At 45.6% G+C, this 17,788-nt stretch overlaps 1 protein-coding gene across 1 annotated transcript in view; it reads left to right on the top strand.

The window, feature by feature from the left end:
• The window catches only part of LOC104836731 (alpha-2-macroglobulin-like protein 1), a 39,230-nt gene that overhangs the window by 19,857 nt on the left and 1,585 nt on the right, over positions 1–17,788 (top strand). Inside the window, exons 27-36 of the mRNA XM_010575453.1 lie at positions 77–233; positions 1,647–1,721; positions 2,506–2,659; positions 4,748–4,932; positions 5,347–5,562; positions 6,807–6,928; positions 7,693–7,783; positions 8,474–8,545; positions 8,793–8,895; positions 10,086–10,127. Coding sequence (XP_010573755.1) covers positions 77–233; positions 1,647–1,721; positions 2,506–2,659; positions 4,748–4,932; positions 5,347–5,562; positions 6,807–6,928; positions 7,693–7,783; positions 8,474–8,545; positions 8,793–8,895; positions 10,086–10,127 — 1,217 coding nt within the window. The remainder of the gene's footprint in view (positions 1–76; positions 234–1,646; positions 1,722–2,505; positions 2,660–4,747; positions 4,933–5,346; positions 5,563–6,806; positions 6,929–7,692; positions 7,784–8,473; positions 8,546–8,792; positions 8,896–10,085; positions 10,128–17,788) is intronic.

The raw sequence follows: 17,788 nt of genomic DNA, 5'->3' as shown, positions 1-17,788 counted from the left end.
TGTCATCCCAAACCTATTGTCCTTGCTGGTTCAGCTCCTGGCTGTGACACAGGATTCCTTTGTGCTCTGCTCACAGGCTGACAGCTTTTGTAGCCAGGTCCTTTGGACAAGCCAGTTCTCACATTTACATCAATAAGGATCACGTGCACAGCGCTCTGCTCTGGCTGCAGAAGCACCAGCTGCCCGGCGGCTGCTTCCAGAGTGTGGGGAAGCTCTTCAACAATGACTTGAAGGTATGGCTGCCAGACATGGGAGTGGGAGCGGGAGGCATACAATGTGGGGCACAGGGTTGCTTCCCCAGGCTCTTCCACTCTGCACAGTAGCACAAAGCAATGTGCCCATGGCCCAGCACAGCAAGGCAGCTTCCCAGAGCAGAATGAAAAAGCATGGCCTGAAACAGCAGGCATCTACTCTATGTGAGGTTTTAATGTCAGCTGGGCTTTCTTCATTTTCACTCTAGCCAAAAAGCACCATGGCTAATTGTGCCAAGGCACTTCAAGGGCACAGGGAGAAATATTTTTATATTTTAGTGCTTGTCTGTCTAGAATACCCTGTCTGGATTCTCCCTCTTCTCATGCCCTGTGATGCACAATACTCTCCAGATAGGCCTGACTATGTGCTCTAATATGGGATTATCTGAAGACACAGTTGTCTCTCCGCCCCAAAAGTATGACTTCTCCTGGAGCCTGGCATCCCCAAAATGATCCCTGCAGTGTAGCTGGAAATGCACCGAACTCTTGGTGAACATGCCCTAGTGTTCAGGTACCGAACAGTGTGCATGCAGTATGGCAATACTTGGGTTCATTGTCTTGGTAAAGGTAGGAATAATCCAGACTGGTCAGATTACAAAGTCACCCATATTAAATACAAGGTAAGTTTATGAAAGAAAACAGTCTGCTATTTTAGTAAAGCAAAGGGTTACACTTTTTTTCTTAAAATTTGGATGCAGTACAAAATAAAACTAGAGTGTATATGCAGACTGTTCATCCTTGTCTGACTTTCATTAATTTCTCAGTTTAGGTTTTCTATTTGAACAGAACTTTTTGGAACAGATTTTTCCCCAGCCCCCCTTACGCTTCAAAGTTTCTGCTATTCAGTGTGAATGATGTTACTCAGCATCTCAGCCCAAATTCTCCCCCTCATTTTAGATGTAGTCTTGTCTCATATCTGAGGATGCAAGCAGAACTTCCCAAGAATCAATGTTCTTTGACGGGAGAAAAGGCTCCTGCGAGCCTGTTTACCCATATTAACATGTAGCTTCTCACAGTCAGCTGAATTGTATGTAAACTTGCATTGCTTCTTGTATGCAAATCCTGCATCATAAAAACTTTTTTCAAGTGTCCAGTTGTAGCATATTTAATAAAATAAATAGCTTAATGGTTTGCCTCATGCCTTCTATGAGAAGGCACGCCTAGGCTGTATGAACAATATGGCTTTGAGACTGCTCTCAGCACCAAACTTTCATGATATTCAATAAGTGAGCCTGGAGTGCTTTCCTTCAGTCTTCACATGTCCAAGAATGCCCAGAGGCACGCTACTGTACTCTTTTGGATACACCATCCATAGGCAGTTTCAGTGGCTATACAATGACAGGCAAGCAATGGTTGTTTTTGTCCCTTTCTGATGTTTGGCTGTGTGACTTGCAGGGTGGTGTGGACGATACAATCTCATTAACAGCTTATATCACTGCTGCCCTCATGGAGCTCCATCTGGAGAAGAATGTAAGTCACATCTGAACTCCTCGCAGGGCTTGGGAACATGCTAGACCCTTCATTCCTCCCCAGGTCTGTGGTTTCAGGGAGTACCCAGTCTGAGCTGGTGAAAAGTTCTGTCACTTCCCACCTTTGTATACAATAAGCTCAACAGGAAATTTTTAACTTGGTAAGGAGTTCTTAATATAAATGGCCTGATTTGCAGCAAAGCAGAGCATCTGCCATTCCCAGCTGATCTCAAGGGAAACAATTGTCTCTGAAAGTGGCTTAGGGCTTGCAGGGAGAGGCAATAGTTTTCATTAAACTGACCAATATAGCTAAAGGAGAAAAAAACCACCACCTTTCAGGTATGCAACACCCCCCCCCTCCCCCGCCTTCAGACCTGAAATAAAAGCAGTGACCTTCAAGCCAAGTGTAGACTGTTCTAGCCATGATGGGCTGATATTCCAGCCTTACTGGTACAGTTCTGAAAACAATGTCATACCCCCTTGGGAGCCGAGACCCACAGCATGCAGGTCTGACACTTCTGAGCCAGCGTGTTACTAGACACTTCTGACAGCCGGATTCTCCAGTGTATTAACAATCCCCTGTCCCAGTGATATGTCCAGGCACATCTTTGTTTTCAACGCACAGTGAGTGATGCTTTGTCCACTCTACTTGACATTCCATAGCCCTGAGGGAGAGGCTAGCACTGAAATACATCCCCAGTAGCTGGGATGCTTGAGGGTTGGGGATAGATTTTCACAACAAAAGTGTTCAGAGGAAATTCACTGGGTTTGGATTCCTTTCTCAGGACACCATGCTGGATAATGCCTTACATTGCCTCAAGAATGTAACACTTGATAAGACAAGCCTTTATGTTAAGGCCTTGATGGCTTATGTCTTCACACTGAGAAAGGACATGGAGATGAGAAAGCAGCTCCTGGATATGCTAGAGAAGGAAACTGGTAGGTTGTTGCTGTATAGAAGATTTTGGGTTCTAGAGATAATGACTGTGTTTAAGGCCTGATATCTGTAGGATTTAATTGCAGTGGGTTTTGTGTCAGAAAATGGTAATTTATTGAAGCTGTGAAAGTCTCTAGTTTTCTCAGAGCCAGGAGACAATTCGTAATCAAAAGCAGCAGAGATGATCCATGCTTAATTTGTGTGGTCAAAGCACTCACTTGAGTTGTGGTGCTCCTGTCATTCTTCAGCAATTCACATGTAGTACAAGAGATCTTGCAGAGGAAACTTGTTTCACCATGTTTATTCAGCTGCTGGTCAGGGCATTTACTTGCAGAATTCAAACCTTTTGACTGCTTCCCCACTGCTGCTCAAGGCCCTTGGGTGGATGCATCTTTATTGCTGTGCTGTTGAGTTTGGTTCTTCCTATTGTCTCTTTAACATGGAAAAAAATTGACTTCTATCCTGAATATGGATGCCAGGTGGGGGTTTCAAAGCACCTAAGCCTAAACAGTTAGTAACAGTATAACCTGACTTGGCTTAAGTTCTTCCCCGCAGTTGTTCCTCTGGCAGTATGGTGAACTACACTGGGGACTGAAAAATGACACAGAAGAAAAAAAGGAGAGGGTTTTTTAGCCTGACCAGCTACCAGTGCAGCTCACTGCATAGCCACTCAAGCTGCCCAGCTGGCTTCACAGGGTGGCTAGCGGGCAAACTGGAAGGAGTAGAATTGCACACACTGAGTGCAATACTTCTTCAGAGCTGCCTCTGAGAAAGTACATATGGAACAAGTGACTGGAGCACATCCTTACTGATGTCCAGTCAGTCTGATGCTTCTAACTTACCAAGCACTTTGGAAAATGTCCCCTTAAGGTCCTAGGGCATGGAGCACTACAAACTGCCTATGGGTCAAGTGATAGTTTTCTTTGGCTCTTGCTTCCACTGATAATAGTTAGCAATGACTTGGTAAGAGCAATGGAGTTGTGAGGGAAAGGTGTTGTCCTCCATGTTTAAATGTGTCTGTGTTCTGCCCACTGACTCTGAGGATGTGACTGCAGCCACCATCTGTAGGTCACCTATAGCTGCATCACCAAGACACCTTCTACCACTTCATGAAAAAATTGTTCTGGTTATGTCACCTTGGAAGCAACAAATCACAAATCCCTCAGGCAAAAACCTTCCATTGTGATAAAAATGATGAAGTAATACCGGTCCATAGAGTCCCTGAGCTAAATTCTAAAGTCTTTATGCTGCTTTTATGCAAACAAGTGATTATGTGATTCTTATTTCAAAAGTGATGGTTTGTTTTGAAAACTGACTTTGAATTTAAAAGCATTTTGGGTTTTCACATTTGTACCATTGCAGATGTCTACATTGGCACAATTAAGCTAAAATCTTAGCTGAATTTTGGTTAGCCCCCTACTATCACTACAGCAAAACATTCAACCAGACTTTCATGTATTCATTGCCTGTGAGCTTGGAACATAGGTGGGAGCCCAGGTGTAACTTAAATTGTCCTACATATGCACTGCATAGTGAGGATGCCAACAAAATAAATTGGGTATTCTTGCTCCTCCGGTAGCCCAACAGCAATTCTCCCTCAAAGAGTGACCAATTCTTGTACAACAGATAACAACTGACTGGAAATGAGTCCTAGAGCTTTTCAGCACAGGGAGCCCTGTTAGATTATCCTTGGTAAATGCAGAAACAGCAAAAATACCATAGCTTGGGGACATAGCTTTGAATATACACAGAGCTGAATAAAAATAGGACTGTATGTTAAACAAAAAGCTTCTGTTCAGAGTCAATCAGTTTCTAGAGGAACTCCTTCCTAGGGGAACTAACTGGTTGAGGATTTGGGGCCTGGATCTCTGTGCTTTCAAAGGAAGAAATGGAGCCTATCACAGATAGCTGGCCCTTCAGAGTACAAAAACGACAGGAGGGATTGGCTTCTGCACTCTGAGGTCCCCCGGAAAGGCACATGTGTTTCTGATGGTGTAAACTGCCAGTCCTCGAAGGGTACCAGGGCAGGAGCAGCTGATGTTCACAGGGATCTACTGTTCTTCTCTTCCACACGTTTCTCCTCCCATCAGCAGAACTCCTGACATCACATTCCAGGAGTAAAGAATCTTCTTCTTCTATGATTGAGACGGTAGCCTACATCCTCCTGGCTCATGTCTCCGCACCAGACTTTGCACTCAATGAAGCCTCAGTGAACAAGCTTGTGCACTGGCTCAGCAGACAAAGAAATGCCTTTGGCGGATTTGCTTCCACACAGGTAACAAGCTGGGGAAAGTCATGGGGGAAGGAGGGAGATCCTGTGCCTGGAGTGATGTGCACATCTCATGTGCGTGTCACTCTAGATCCATCCTTTGCAGACAGGCATACATGAGCCCTACTTGGAAAGGGGAATGCCATGGGGAAACTCTTTTTCTGTGTGGTGTAATTGGGATTACCCAGGGCCTGGGACTGGTAACCCCAGGGCTCAGAAGCCACCCTTTCCAGGTAACAGAAGTCATCCTGCTGCCTGTGGCATAGACCCTACCTATGCACTTAGTGGTATAGAACCCGCCTGTGTCAGAGTGTGAATCAGGGCCACGAGGAGCGTGGTTCTCCCTGCAGTGCCTGACCTAGTGTGCAGGATCTTGTACTGCATGGCTCCACAGCAAAGTGACTCTCTCTCTACCTTCAGGACACAGTTGTTAGCCTGCAGGCCCTTGCTCAGTATGCAGCGCTGATTCCTCAGGAGATCAGAGATGTGGAGGTGACAGTGAAAGGCAAGGAGGCTTCTCCATTGGAGTTCCATGTGCACAGGAACAACAAGTTGGTCCTGCATCAGGCACCTCTCCTTGCAGTCCCAGGGATGTACACAGTGCAGGCGACCGGCAGTGGCTGTGTTTACGTACAGGTGAGTATATATAAGGAACAGAGCTGTCAGGTTTTGCCACTGACTATTTAAGCACGCATTGTAGCCTCAATTTATAAGTAGGATTTGGCTTTCTAGGCAGAATCATGTCAAGCTTGAAGGAGCTCAGGTATACTCTGTTGACATGGTTTTATTGCAACCATCTATGGAATCTTCTTCTCAGAAATGTCTCAGCTTTGCTGTCCCATGCTACAGAGCCATGCCATTGTGAAGAGATCAGTAGATTTCAAGTCAGGAGTGATGACATACAGAACAGTACCTGCTTCTGTATCGAATGTTGCTGATGTCACTGCTTCAGGGGCTGAGCAATGTGTATCTTCTTACATAATATTCTTTGGGTTGTTATCACATGCAGAGATGAGGAGTGATGTAGAACCAAGGTCTTCTTATCCCAGTACACCAACACAACTGGTCCATCAGGAGAATACATCTTATTTTTCTGGCAGCTTTGATAGTGGTCTGCTTGTGAGCTATTCATGCAGCAAAGAACTCAAGTCACTCCCTGTGGAAACCACCCTCACTGGGTCACTTCTGTTCAACCACCTCTTATGACGCTCACAGAGACTCTGCAAGCAGTGTCTAGACAAGAGGACACAACAATTATTTACTGTTAATGCATGTAGGAGGTAACTAGGACTCATGCTACTTGGCTATACTTGAATATAGTCAACAAGCATAAGATATCTGATATCTGCTGGCCAGGCAGTCAGTCATCAGGCAGGTGGAGGAAGATTGGTGTATGCTGCTCTTTGGAGGAGTGTGATCACCCCTCTTGCTGAGCTGTCCTCTTCTGATTCTTTGCTCGTTCTTTCTTTCTTAAGGGTTTTATACTTGCTTTGTCAGTATTTTTCCTCTTGAGACTTAGAACTACTAACTATTGCCATGTCAACAGTCAACAGTTACACTTCTTTCTCCTTGTGGGAAGGGTTTTAGCTAATGTACTTTCTCACGCCTTAACAATATTTTTTTTCAGTAAGGCTGAGACAATGTTGTACTGAGTGAAGCCTTGGATCACAGACAGCTGAGCCTCAGTGCTGAGGGTTACATCTGGGAGATGTATCTGATGCCAAGTGCTAAACAGCACATGTCTGAACAGAAAGCACAGCTGAGGACAACTGTGTTAGCCACTGGTTACTGATTTGTTAAAAGCTAGTGGCACAGGTAGTCCTTTATCTCATACAGGGAAGCTTCAGGGCACTTCACAGAGATGTTTTCTCCCCCACCAGACCACTTTGTACTATAACACCCCACCACCAAAAAGAGAAGAGGTCTTTGTCCTGGATGTGGAAACAGTACCAAGAGAATGTGATGGTGTCAGGAAACAGCTTGACATCCATGTGTCTGTCAGGTATGAGATCCCTTGAGGCTCTTTCTTCAGTGGAAAGAAGTAGGAGCCCCAGTAGTATGACCAGAACCCCATAAAAACCTCCTGTCTCTGGAGGCAAAGACACAGGGGAAGACTCTCTTCTTATCCATAGATCACTATGAGATGATGAACTGAGAGTTAAGGCCTGGAGAAGCATGGGAACGCACTGGCAGTGGCTTGCAGAACCACAGCAACTATCTCAGTCAGCATGGAGCAGCTCAGCAGCCCCCAGAGCACTAGCAGCTGACATGGCAGCGTTCCCAAGAGCCAGAGCTCACCCCTTGGGGAACACTCGGCAGCCTGGGCTGAACCAGCCCTGAGATGCATTCTCCTGCAGCGTGAACCTCTGCTGGAACCAGACAGCAGAAACTCCAGTCCCTATCCATATTTCACTTACCTGCATCTGTCTAGGATGAGTGTCTTGGTCCATATTCTCCATGCCCTACTGTCCTGAAAGAGAACACTGCCAACATTGCTGTTCTCAACCTGTAACATCAAAGATCCCTTCCACCTCTTGGAGAGGGCAGCATGAAGATTAACCATAACACATTTGCTGCACAATCTGTCTCCATATTGAGCAAATAGATGGGGGCGATTTTTTGTCCTTTTCTCCCATCAGTTAGACATGCTGCTGAGCTTTCACATCACTGTAGGGCAAGCCAGAGTTTGGAAGTGTTCATTAGTATCTCCTAGAAATGCTGTGATACCTTCAACATCTAATGTGCTTCTCTCCTGCCTTTTTTCAGTTATGTAGGGGAACGTGAGACCAGTAACATGGCCCTGGTGGAGGTGGAGATGCTGTCAGGGTTCATTCCTGTGAAGAGATCTGTGAAAGCGGTAAGACTTTTTCCTCTGGCCTTCCCTGAAGATATGAAAATCTATTTTCCAGATGTAGCTCAAAACATCTAAGAACTGCTGGAGAATGGTAGCTACTTATCTTGCCACAAATTAACTAAACAAAGCTATATATAGCTTATATATATATGTATAGTGGGCTATTTCACAAGGCAATTTTCCACTTGCAGAATGGATTGTGCAGTTTTTCATGTTCAGTAGTGAGGATCGCATATGCAGCAAGAGGCTAGAGAGGAGCTGAAAAGCACCTAGTTAGAATCATCTGGGGTGCACTGACACCCTTTGTTGTTGCCAGTACCATTTGTAGAGATGCTCCATAAAGTGGTGTTGAATCCCATGGAGTTGTTCAATGACATACTCCAGTGTTCCAGGAGATAGCCAGGAAGATTCATCATAGCCTCCTACTAACCATCTTTCCCGTTGCTACAAGTGCTGAAAGTAGGAAGGCGGCTTAAGGACACTTGTTCCAAATCTGAGAAAATCTTTTCTAAGGCTTTGTGCACTCCCAACAATCTCAATGCCATTACAACTGGGGAACACAGGCCTTACCCTGACTAGGCTAAGTGCTTTAGTCAGCAGTGGTTCCCTGGCAAATACCAAACTTGGTGTGAGACAACAAGGGAGGCCAATGAGCTGATGCTAACCAAGCTCATCTCTTGTCTTCCTATACAGCTGGAGAAGGTACCCCTAGTGAAAAAGACAGAGATGATGGAACCAAACAAAGTCACAATCTACTTGGAAGAGGTAAGAGGAAAACGACAGGGAACTGCCCATTCAAGTACTAGCAACTGCAGCACTTTGCATTGGGACCCTCAGAGATCAGAAATACAAAGCTCTAGGCTGGTCAAGCAGGCTAAAATTTTGGCAAAAGAGGGTGGAAGAACCTGGAAAGATAGAGAAAGACGTGTCTGATGTAGAGGGAATGAAGTTGGTATGTAGGTGACTTTGGGATGGCCAGTGCATTTCTGCTCACTTCTATGCTTCTCTCCAGCTCGGTAAGACTTCTCTGAAGCTTAACATCTCAGTGCAACAAGATGTTGCAGTGCAGAACCTGAAACTGGCAACAGTGTATGTCTACGACTACTATAAGCCTGGTGAGATTTCACTGACATAGGCAAAGAATAACTATCATACCCCCGCCTCAGACACAGTTCTGTCTATGCCCCTTATTCCCTTATCTCCCTTATTCCAGTGCACTTCCTCCTGCAACTCCAAGCTCGGGTTTCCTCTGTACAAAACTTCCAGATTCAAGTAGCAGAATCACTTGGTTTTCTGTTCTTGAGATGAGACTGCCTGGCACTATGATTATGTTGTGGTGTGTATGTGTTCAAAATGACTGTGTTTTTTGATTTCCTCTAGTTTTAAGCTTCATCTCTGTGGAAAGAAAGCTTCTCTGTCAATTTACCATGTCTTCTCCAGCTCCTTAGCTCTCTTGAAAATACATAGGCATTTATTTAAAATCAGTGTTACATGCTGCCACCCTGATCCACCAGAAGGCAGAATTTAGTTCTATGCTTTTCATGTATAGTGTAATAATCTTACCATCCATTGGGTGATGCCACGTCTCAGAGGATAATAGGAAGATAACTTCTTATCCTTTAAAGCTCTAAATGAACTATCAGCACACAGAAGAGAGATCTTGGAGTCACTCTGAGTCTCTCTGATTATTCCGTGCTCAGTATGAGCCAAAATAGCAGATGGAACATTAAGAATTCTTTTAAAAAAAGAATTTGAGAACAAAATGGAAAAACTACCACTGGAGATTTAGAAAGCAGCACCACAGGCCTACATGTTGTATACTGAATTCCATTCTTGTTTCCCCTTCCACACCATGTCAAGAAGAGGAGGAGACTTCTTAATCCAACCTTTAGAGAGCTAAATATGGTCACCTAATATGCTCTCTCTTTGCTATTCCATCCTGTACAAGAATTTTTGTGCTTAGTACCTACAATTTAAAAATTGTTTTCTGACATGAAAATACTAATTATCAGTAAAAAAGCAAGGCTATCAGGACACACTACTGAGAGGTTCTCTGTTTACAAAAATGTCCTTGCATTAGAAGGTATCACAATGTATAAGAGGGTCTTTTACAGCCGTATGTGAGACAGGCTGGGGAGACAGACCGTTGGTCTGACCCACTGTAGACATTCTTCTGTTCCTGCACTCACAGTCTGAAGAGTAAAAAATTAAGGTAGTGGAATGGTTGTGTTAAAGAGAAAGAAGCTTGGCATTACCCTACCATGCAGTTCTGCTGCTCACCACCCTTCCTCTTTTGTTTCTACAGATGACCGCGCAGCAAGAGAATACGGTTTCCCTTACAGTTCAGGTTAGTGTTAACAGGCTTCCAAGGTAGGAACAGCTGATACAGAGCAGAGGACTGGTGGTAAGCAAGCAAAGCAACCCACCTCTGCTCTGTATTTAATTCCATCATGTGCTGTAGAGCCTTCTTTGACTGCAGGTTGAATTGGAATCTACTGCACTAGTTGTGGGCACAGTTTCTACCCCAGGTATAATCTCAATGCAGACCAAGGCATGAGCATACCATGGAAGGTTAAAAAGATCTATTTTTATTCCATTTCTATGCACTCCTTACATGTGCAGTCCTCGCAGCATCCCAAATCTGAATGCAACTGGAAATGCCTATGTCAATGACAAAAAGATATTGCAACTCAGCCCCTAAGATCTCTTAGTCCTTAGATAGCTTCCTAAAAATTAATCAGGCACTTTGCCTTTTCTTGCTCTTTCTTTCCACAGATGTCTTGAAGAAGGGTTCCTACTAGAATGCCCTGGATCTGCAACCAATAATCTGAGTTTTCTGCTTCGATAAGGAAAACTTCATTGCTCTGGCTTTCCTCTTCCCTGCTGTGTTGGATGCACCCTATTTCCTTTGATCTATACCCTAAGTTTCTACGTGAAACCTGGCTTGATACACAGTAGTGTGGGATCAAGTGAAGTAAAGTATGTGGAACCTGGAATGAGGTCAGTGACTTGACAATTGTGAAGTCTGCAGGGATTTTAATGCCTGAAAAAGAGAGAAACATTACTCAGGTCATGGTTACATACTTTGCTTTTGGTACCATAGTGGCTTAAGTCTTCCTCTCCTCCCCGACTCTCATCCCTGGTCTACCTTCTCAACTGACTAGGTTCTAGTTTTATAGAGCTGATTACCAAGGGAGAAGTTACCAGAGCAGTCATGCTGTAAATATGAAGCAAGGCTATGAAGTCAACAAACCCAGGACTAACAGAGAAAAAGTGAACAAGGTGGGCTGTGTATTTGGGAAGTGATGATGCTTCTAAAGAGAAAGTACCTAGGAGAGAAAAAAGGGGGGAAAAGGAAGATAAAGTGAAACAAATCATGTGACCACAGTTGTTTGGGGGATCCCTGTGTAGCAGCCCTTCGCCTGATCAACAGAACTTGCAAGAGGACAGTAAATCTATTTTTATTCTGACCATTCAGAGCAATCTGTCCATAAAGCGGGCGGAGCCAGCCCTTCCTCCCCTACTCATCGTTGTTCTTGGGGCTGTCCAGTAGGGGCAAGAAAAAAGGAAAATAAAAGTCTCACAGCAGTGCCTAACAAGCATTTAGGGGAAGCAGAAAACCTGAGGAACCAAGTGATTCTGTAGACAACTGATACAAAAAGAGGACAGGGCTGAGTTCAAGCGAGCAAAAATATGAAGGAACTGGAACGAGCCTCTAAGGAGCGTTCCCTTAGCACTGCCCCTTCCCAAGACAGCGTGGGAGACGATAGGGACTGTTCGGTGGTGCTCTGCCAATGGACAGGAAAGGACAAGGCAGAAAAGCGGACCCTAGAATCTCCCAGTTGCCTTCCTGGCAAGTTTCTTCCTCTGGGTATTTGGGCTGGACTGAAGTAGCTTCAGGAGGAAAGTCCTCTAATCTGGTTGAACTTCAGATAGGAAGGTTATAAATAAAAATCGAAAGCTGTAACGCAGCGTGCTCAGTGTGCCCATGAGCCAGGCTCTCTTGCCTCCAGACGCACATGTGTCAAGGGTCTGTAATTCTACAGTTTATATCATCAGATGGCCATGATATTATATCTGAACAGAGACAGGCCCACCAAGATTCCTCTCCTTCTGATGACAGGAAGTCTTGCCACCTTGTACCTGTGTGGGGTAGGTAAGTAAGGAAATTAAGCATGTGGAATGTGAATTCAAACAGATGTTTCCTGGCTGTGGTTTCAAATCAGATTGATGTTGTTCAGCTGCATATGAGAGGGGCTGAGGAAGCTGGCAAAGCAGAGGGTTGAAAAAGAGCTGCTGTGTGGCGAGCTTCCTTAAGACAGGAGTGTACAGTAGAAGTCAGTGAGTTTTTCACCTCTTGGAGCAAACATTAGGGAATGCAGTAAGTGGCTAGTCTGTGCTGGGTGGGCAATCTGACACTTGCTCAGTTCTGCTGACTGTAGAAAGGTGCTCCTCATCCTTGGTGACATTCATAGGAAACACCTTCCAGTGCAAGAAAGGAACCTTTGTTAGGTGTAAGCAAAGGTGGGGTATGAATAGCTGGCAGATGGCCAGGAGACTTCTTCCCATCACCTCACCACAGCTGCTGTGTGGGTCTTGGTGGCCTGGAGGCAATTGGGAAATTTCCTGCAAAGATTTGCAGCTTCAGCCTGCAAAAAAGAAGGTCCTGAAGAGCATAGTACAGGAGGCAGCTAACAGGCAATCTGGTAACTAGCATCTCAGATAGCAAGGGATTTTTCTGCAGATAAAAGCTCTTAAAAGGAGTGGGAAGTAGGGCCCTTACAAGGAGGAGGACTGTAAGCACACAAGATGGCCCCAAATGGATTCTGACCTTGCTAGGGCGCTATTATAAAAAATAAATGGCATACTTAAAATCTCTACATGAAGAAGATAGTTTGTACATCGAACATGTAGGGATCCACTGAAGCATTGATAAATCATAAAAGTTTGATGCATATGGCTTATTTGGGCCTTTGTGGTTATCTGCCAGTACTGTGCAAATAGGACTGAAAGACTACACTGCTTTTAGCGGGTGCAGAAGAGATCAGTCTCCTAGGCTTTCACAGAGCCTCTGCAATGGTTGTATGGAAAACTGAAAGGAGCCCTCATCCACAGAGAAGTCAGGACACAGGACAAATGAGTTGTCTGTTGTCACTCAGTCGCAAATTCTCCTGGAAGCTTGGACCCATGCCTTCTCTCCTGACTCATGCATATTAGTGTATGCTCAACTAACATGCTCCAGTTTGGAGAAAGAGCAATAGTTTGTGAATCTGCCTTCCTTATTTCTCTGACTTTTTGCCCTCCAAACAGGAAAGAAATACAAAACTGCAGAGCTGTAGTTTGGAATTGTAAAGCTTGTTACTGGGGACCGTTGACAATATACAGAGTCTAAGGTTTATTCCAAGGTTTTTTTTTCTCCTTTTTGAGGTAAACAGTGACCTAGATTTTTCTCATGTAGCTGAAGGACAGTAAGACTTTTAAAATAGCTACTACTGAGAACCATGTGAGACTCCATGGATCCATCTCCTGATCTGTACTGTCTCTGTGCAGGGTAAGCATACCTGCAGACTCACATGTGATGGCTTGCTAATAGGTTAGTTTTCTACCAAGCTCAAATAGCTAAATCAAGGTGTTTGTACCAACCCACAGTTAAATCCAAGACATGCAATAGATGAATAAGTAATTTTTAAAGCATGCTCGGATTTCTTTTGTTAACGTGGTTTGTTTCAAGTTAAGGGTAGAGGCCCTGGAATGTGCCTTACCTTTGACATTCAAAGAGGCTTCTTTCCCGAGAAAAGTCTAAAACTTGTGACTTCTTGTGTTGTAGAGTTTGCCGCAGGGTGGGCTTATTCCCACATTCTCTCTTATGTTGATAAGCAATGTAGTTGATACTGTCTTGGTGGCCAGGCCCAGTAACATTTGGAAGTAGACTGATATGAATCAGCTTTTGCTTGTTGGCCTGGTTTTCTTTTCATATGCAGGTCACATCTTAAAGGTGGTGGTGAGGAGAAGGGTGCCTTCAGGGTACTGCAGGTAACTGACCCCTGGTGCTGGCCCTTCAGACACAGACAAAGCATTCTCGTCTTCCCTTTATGTGTTCCAATTTCCCACTCCCTGCAGGGAGCAAAAAGGTGGTTTGGCAGGCACTGACCTGTTTTTCTGAGGGATGGGAAACAAAGATGAGCAGACCCGTGGTTGCAGCCTCTCTACTTTTTCAGCTTGCAAACTTGCAGAAGCCTTGTACTGGTAGGAAGCGCAGATCCACACTAGGATCAGTCATGCAAGAAACAACGTGTAGGGCAGGGATATGGGAGACGTGGTGGTATATGAAGACTTGTCTGAAATGTGGGGCTGGAGAGGTCAGAGGAAGACTTAGAAACTAGCACAGTCAGATGAGCTTTTGCTCAGAGGCAGGACAGAATGGCAATTAGGCCCTGGCATTGCTATGATCATCTCCTGTCCAGCTTCTTCCTTCTGGAGATGGTGATGGGCCAGACCGGCCAGGGCTAGCAGGAGGCTGCTGAAGAGATCCAGTGATGTGGTGAGGCTGTGGATGGGCTCTTGTCTACGTGTGGGAAGGTGAGGGTACCATAAGCAGAGATCTGGGCAGCCTGTAAGAAGTGCATTGCAGTAATTGCAATGTAGACTTATCCCACCTGTATGTCCCAGTAAACTGGGAATAATGTCAACCTCTTCTCTGAGCAGAAGGACGTCCCAGGCTTGGAGGTCAGTCTGAATCAGATTTCTGGCTCCCCTTGCACCTCCATGGTCTAGATCAAAGGATTAGCTCTTGGCGGCTGGGGCTGAATACATTACAAGCTGCCATGTTCTCTAACAGTATGTATGAAAACTCCAGTCTTCCCCACCACAAGAGAAAGGGTTTTCCTTCTGACGTACCTGAAGGTGATGGTCTCACCTCCAGACTGAAGTGAGTAAATGAGTGTGGGAGAGGGAAAGGTGGCAAATGCACATACCTAGGCTAGATGTCTATTTGTATGCTTGCACTATATGAATCTGTACGGCACAGTATGCAGACTCATCCTTATGCTAAGCAGTGCTGTTCACTCACCTGCGTATGAGGTTCATTGGCTACCACTTTCTTCCTGATAAATTAGAAAAAAATGTGAACTCAGAAGGTGCACTTTTCCTGCAGGGCCACTGAGTGTCACCATTGCTCCGTGACTTGCTCTGCAAGATGCCATTTCTCCAGCAAAACTCCTTTGCTAAAATGGGTTGGGAGGGGCAGGGAAGTCATTGGAATGAAAATGGGCTGCTTCTTGCTGAGAAGCCCAGAGCTGGGAAGATCTGCACCTAAAATGCAAGCAAGCGATGCTACCTATGAAACAAATCCTGGCTTATATTCAGACATAGCGCTTGACAGGTTTCCAGCCAGACCCTTGTAGCATGAGCCTGGGTGACAAGAATTATCGGATGGAACAAGTGCTTCATCAGGAGACACTAAAAGGGCTGGGATTCCACCATTTGGTAAGCAGAATGAGCAGAATTTGGTGAGCAGATGAGGGACTGAGATTTAAAAAAGTAATGAAGGTGGTGGATAATAAAGTGAATGGAAAACTGTTCTTCAGCAAATCTTTCCACGGCAGACTGGGGGCATGTGACAAAACTAGCTGGTAATCAAAACGAACAAAAAAGATACTTTACACTACAAGAACCTACTGCTACAGGAGTTACAGGAGCCAATAATATCAGCAGGTTCAAAAAGCTCATAGACAAACTAATGGAAAACCAGTCTATACCAAAGGGAACAGGTTGTGATGTCTCCTCCACCTTCCCTACTACCATGCTTGGATGTGGGAGTAGAACAAGGGGAATGGACTGCAGATATTGGCCAGGTGCACCTGCTTTCCCCGAGAAGTATTAAGGGCAGCTGAATCTGGTGGACTGAAAGATCCTGAGGCTTCTTCCTTCTGATGGAGATGGGTGGGAATTTCTTACTTCTCTTTCACATCCCACCAGTAGCAGGGTGGTGCACAAGTTCACAATAGACACGCACACACAGGTTAATGCTGAGGGGAGACAGTACCTCAAAGACACCCATATAAACACAGAGTGTCAGTAGCCTGATCCTTTTCCTAAGGACCAGCACTCAGAGAAACGTGCCTTCATGGGTCTCTTGGGATTCTGCCCCCACCAGACCTTTCATCCTACTCGCTGGCTAGACAGGCCTAAGTTTGTTACTGGATCACGCACACATGCACACAACAGAGAGCACAATCACACAAGAAAATAATTCAAATAAATTATTATGAATATAGTACAGACTCTGGTGATCAGGTGCAAAACTTGTCCAGATAAACATACTGATTGCATTTGACCTGCTTAGTTTATCCCCCTCTTCTCTCCATTTTCCCATGCTTGTTCGTCTGTGATCCACCTTGATTCCTCCACTTCCCTGCCTGTGATTCCTACCCCAAACATACCTGTGTGGTCTTGTAAATCCTCTAATTCTCTTTATCGAGTCCAACATCTTCCCCGCCCCGCCCCCCCTCCCGCCAAGCACCCCCCAGTAAATCCTAAAGCCTCTTTATTGCAGTAGTTCCCCTTCGTTTGCATAGATTCCAGAGAGTTTCCTCCCTTGAATCCACTTCGGTGGGTTTTGCAACAGGGACAAATGGCTTAGTCGTTCCTCCAGTCCTTGGGGGTTTTAGGAGTGGTTGATTCACAGGGATTACTTTGACTGGGTTCCCTGCCTTGTCATTGTTCCTTTGATCACTATCTGACCTTTTATTTTGAATAGCCTTAAATATCTCCTATAGCTTTTTTTCTTCTTTTTTTAAGAGAATCAGCCAGACAGTTTTTTTATAATTAATCTGAATTAAAAAAGAACACCCAGCATTTAGGGCAGGTACGTTTGATTAACAGCCCAAACGCCCTCCTGTACGGTGTGTTCTGCTGCTTTTCAGGCAGCAGCAAATGTCATTCTGTGATTCCAAGTCAAGGGGACTGGATCTCCTGTGAATTGACAGTCCAGCACTTTCATTACTGAGCCAGATGCAATGTTCTTGCTCAAACATGTCATTTGGAGGAGCATGTACAATGCTTATAGCCTCAGCAGTGCTTGAGCTTCTGCACCTTGTACATGGAGATGGAGCACGATTCATTTCTGCTCATTTTTTGCTTTTTCCCACCCCTCCTTGGTGCATAAGCCATCACCCTCAAAGGAAACTCACCAGCTCTCATCAAGACGAGCCACTGGTCTGACCTGACCGGGCATGTCTCATTATCTTAGAAACAGTCATGCTGACTACAACACTATTGTTTAAAACGAGTAAGTTTACCCTCTTATGACCACTCTTCCCCTAAGCCAGGCAACTGACAGAACAACTGAAGTTCTTCGAGAGTCATCGGGGGAAGCAAGGCCCAAGTGCCTGCACAGCGCAGCTTCTCAAAGTTGCCAGCAAGCTCTGGCACTGTGGTTTCTCTCCCTGGTTTATGCAGGTTTCCCCTGTGCACCCCTACATGCGCCCTACGTGACCAGGGCAGAAAACCTCCCAGTCACCGTTATTACGGCTGCGTCCTGTTTGTTCATCAAAGCTTGTTCTAGGCACCAAGACAAACATTTTACGACCTACAGAAAAACTACTAGTGTTTAACAAGGTGAACCAGTCTCCGGAAGGGCCGATCGTGACGCGCGTCCCGGCACAGAGGACATCTGCTCTGGACGGCGAGGCGCGCTCTGCGCCTGCCGCGCAGCCAGGCTGCGGTGCCGGTCAAGACCTTGACGCCTTGGTCCCCTTCCCCGGGGGGGGAGGCCACGGCCGATGTACTGAGCCCCCCTTCCCCCAGGAGGGCCGGGTGGGTGAGCGGGGTGGGCCCTGGAGGCCCCCCCCTCCCGGTCCCGGTCCCGAACCCGCGTCCCGCCGGGTTCGCGGCTGCCGTCACCAGGGCAACGCCAAGCGGCGCTAGGGGGAGGGGGTCACGTGCCCGGAAGCGCCTCGAGGGAGGAAGTGACGGAGTGGCGGGGAGCCCCAGAGGCCAAGATTTAAA

This window comes from Haliaeetus leucocephalus, unplaced genomic scaffold (genome assembly GCF_000737465.1).
Source record: "Haliaeetus leucocephalus isolate CR32 unplaced genomic scaffold, Haliaeetus_leucocephalus-4.0 Scaffold473, whole genome shotgun sequence".
NCBI lineage: Eukaryota > Metazoa > Chordata > Aves > Accipitriformes > Accipitridae > Haliaeetus > Haliaeetus leucocephalus.
This window is presented reverse-complemented; position numbering and strand designations above follow the sequence as displayed.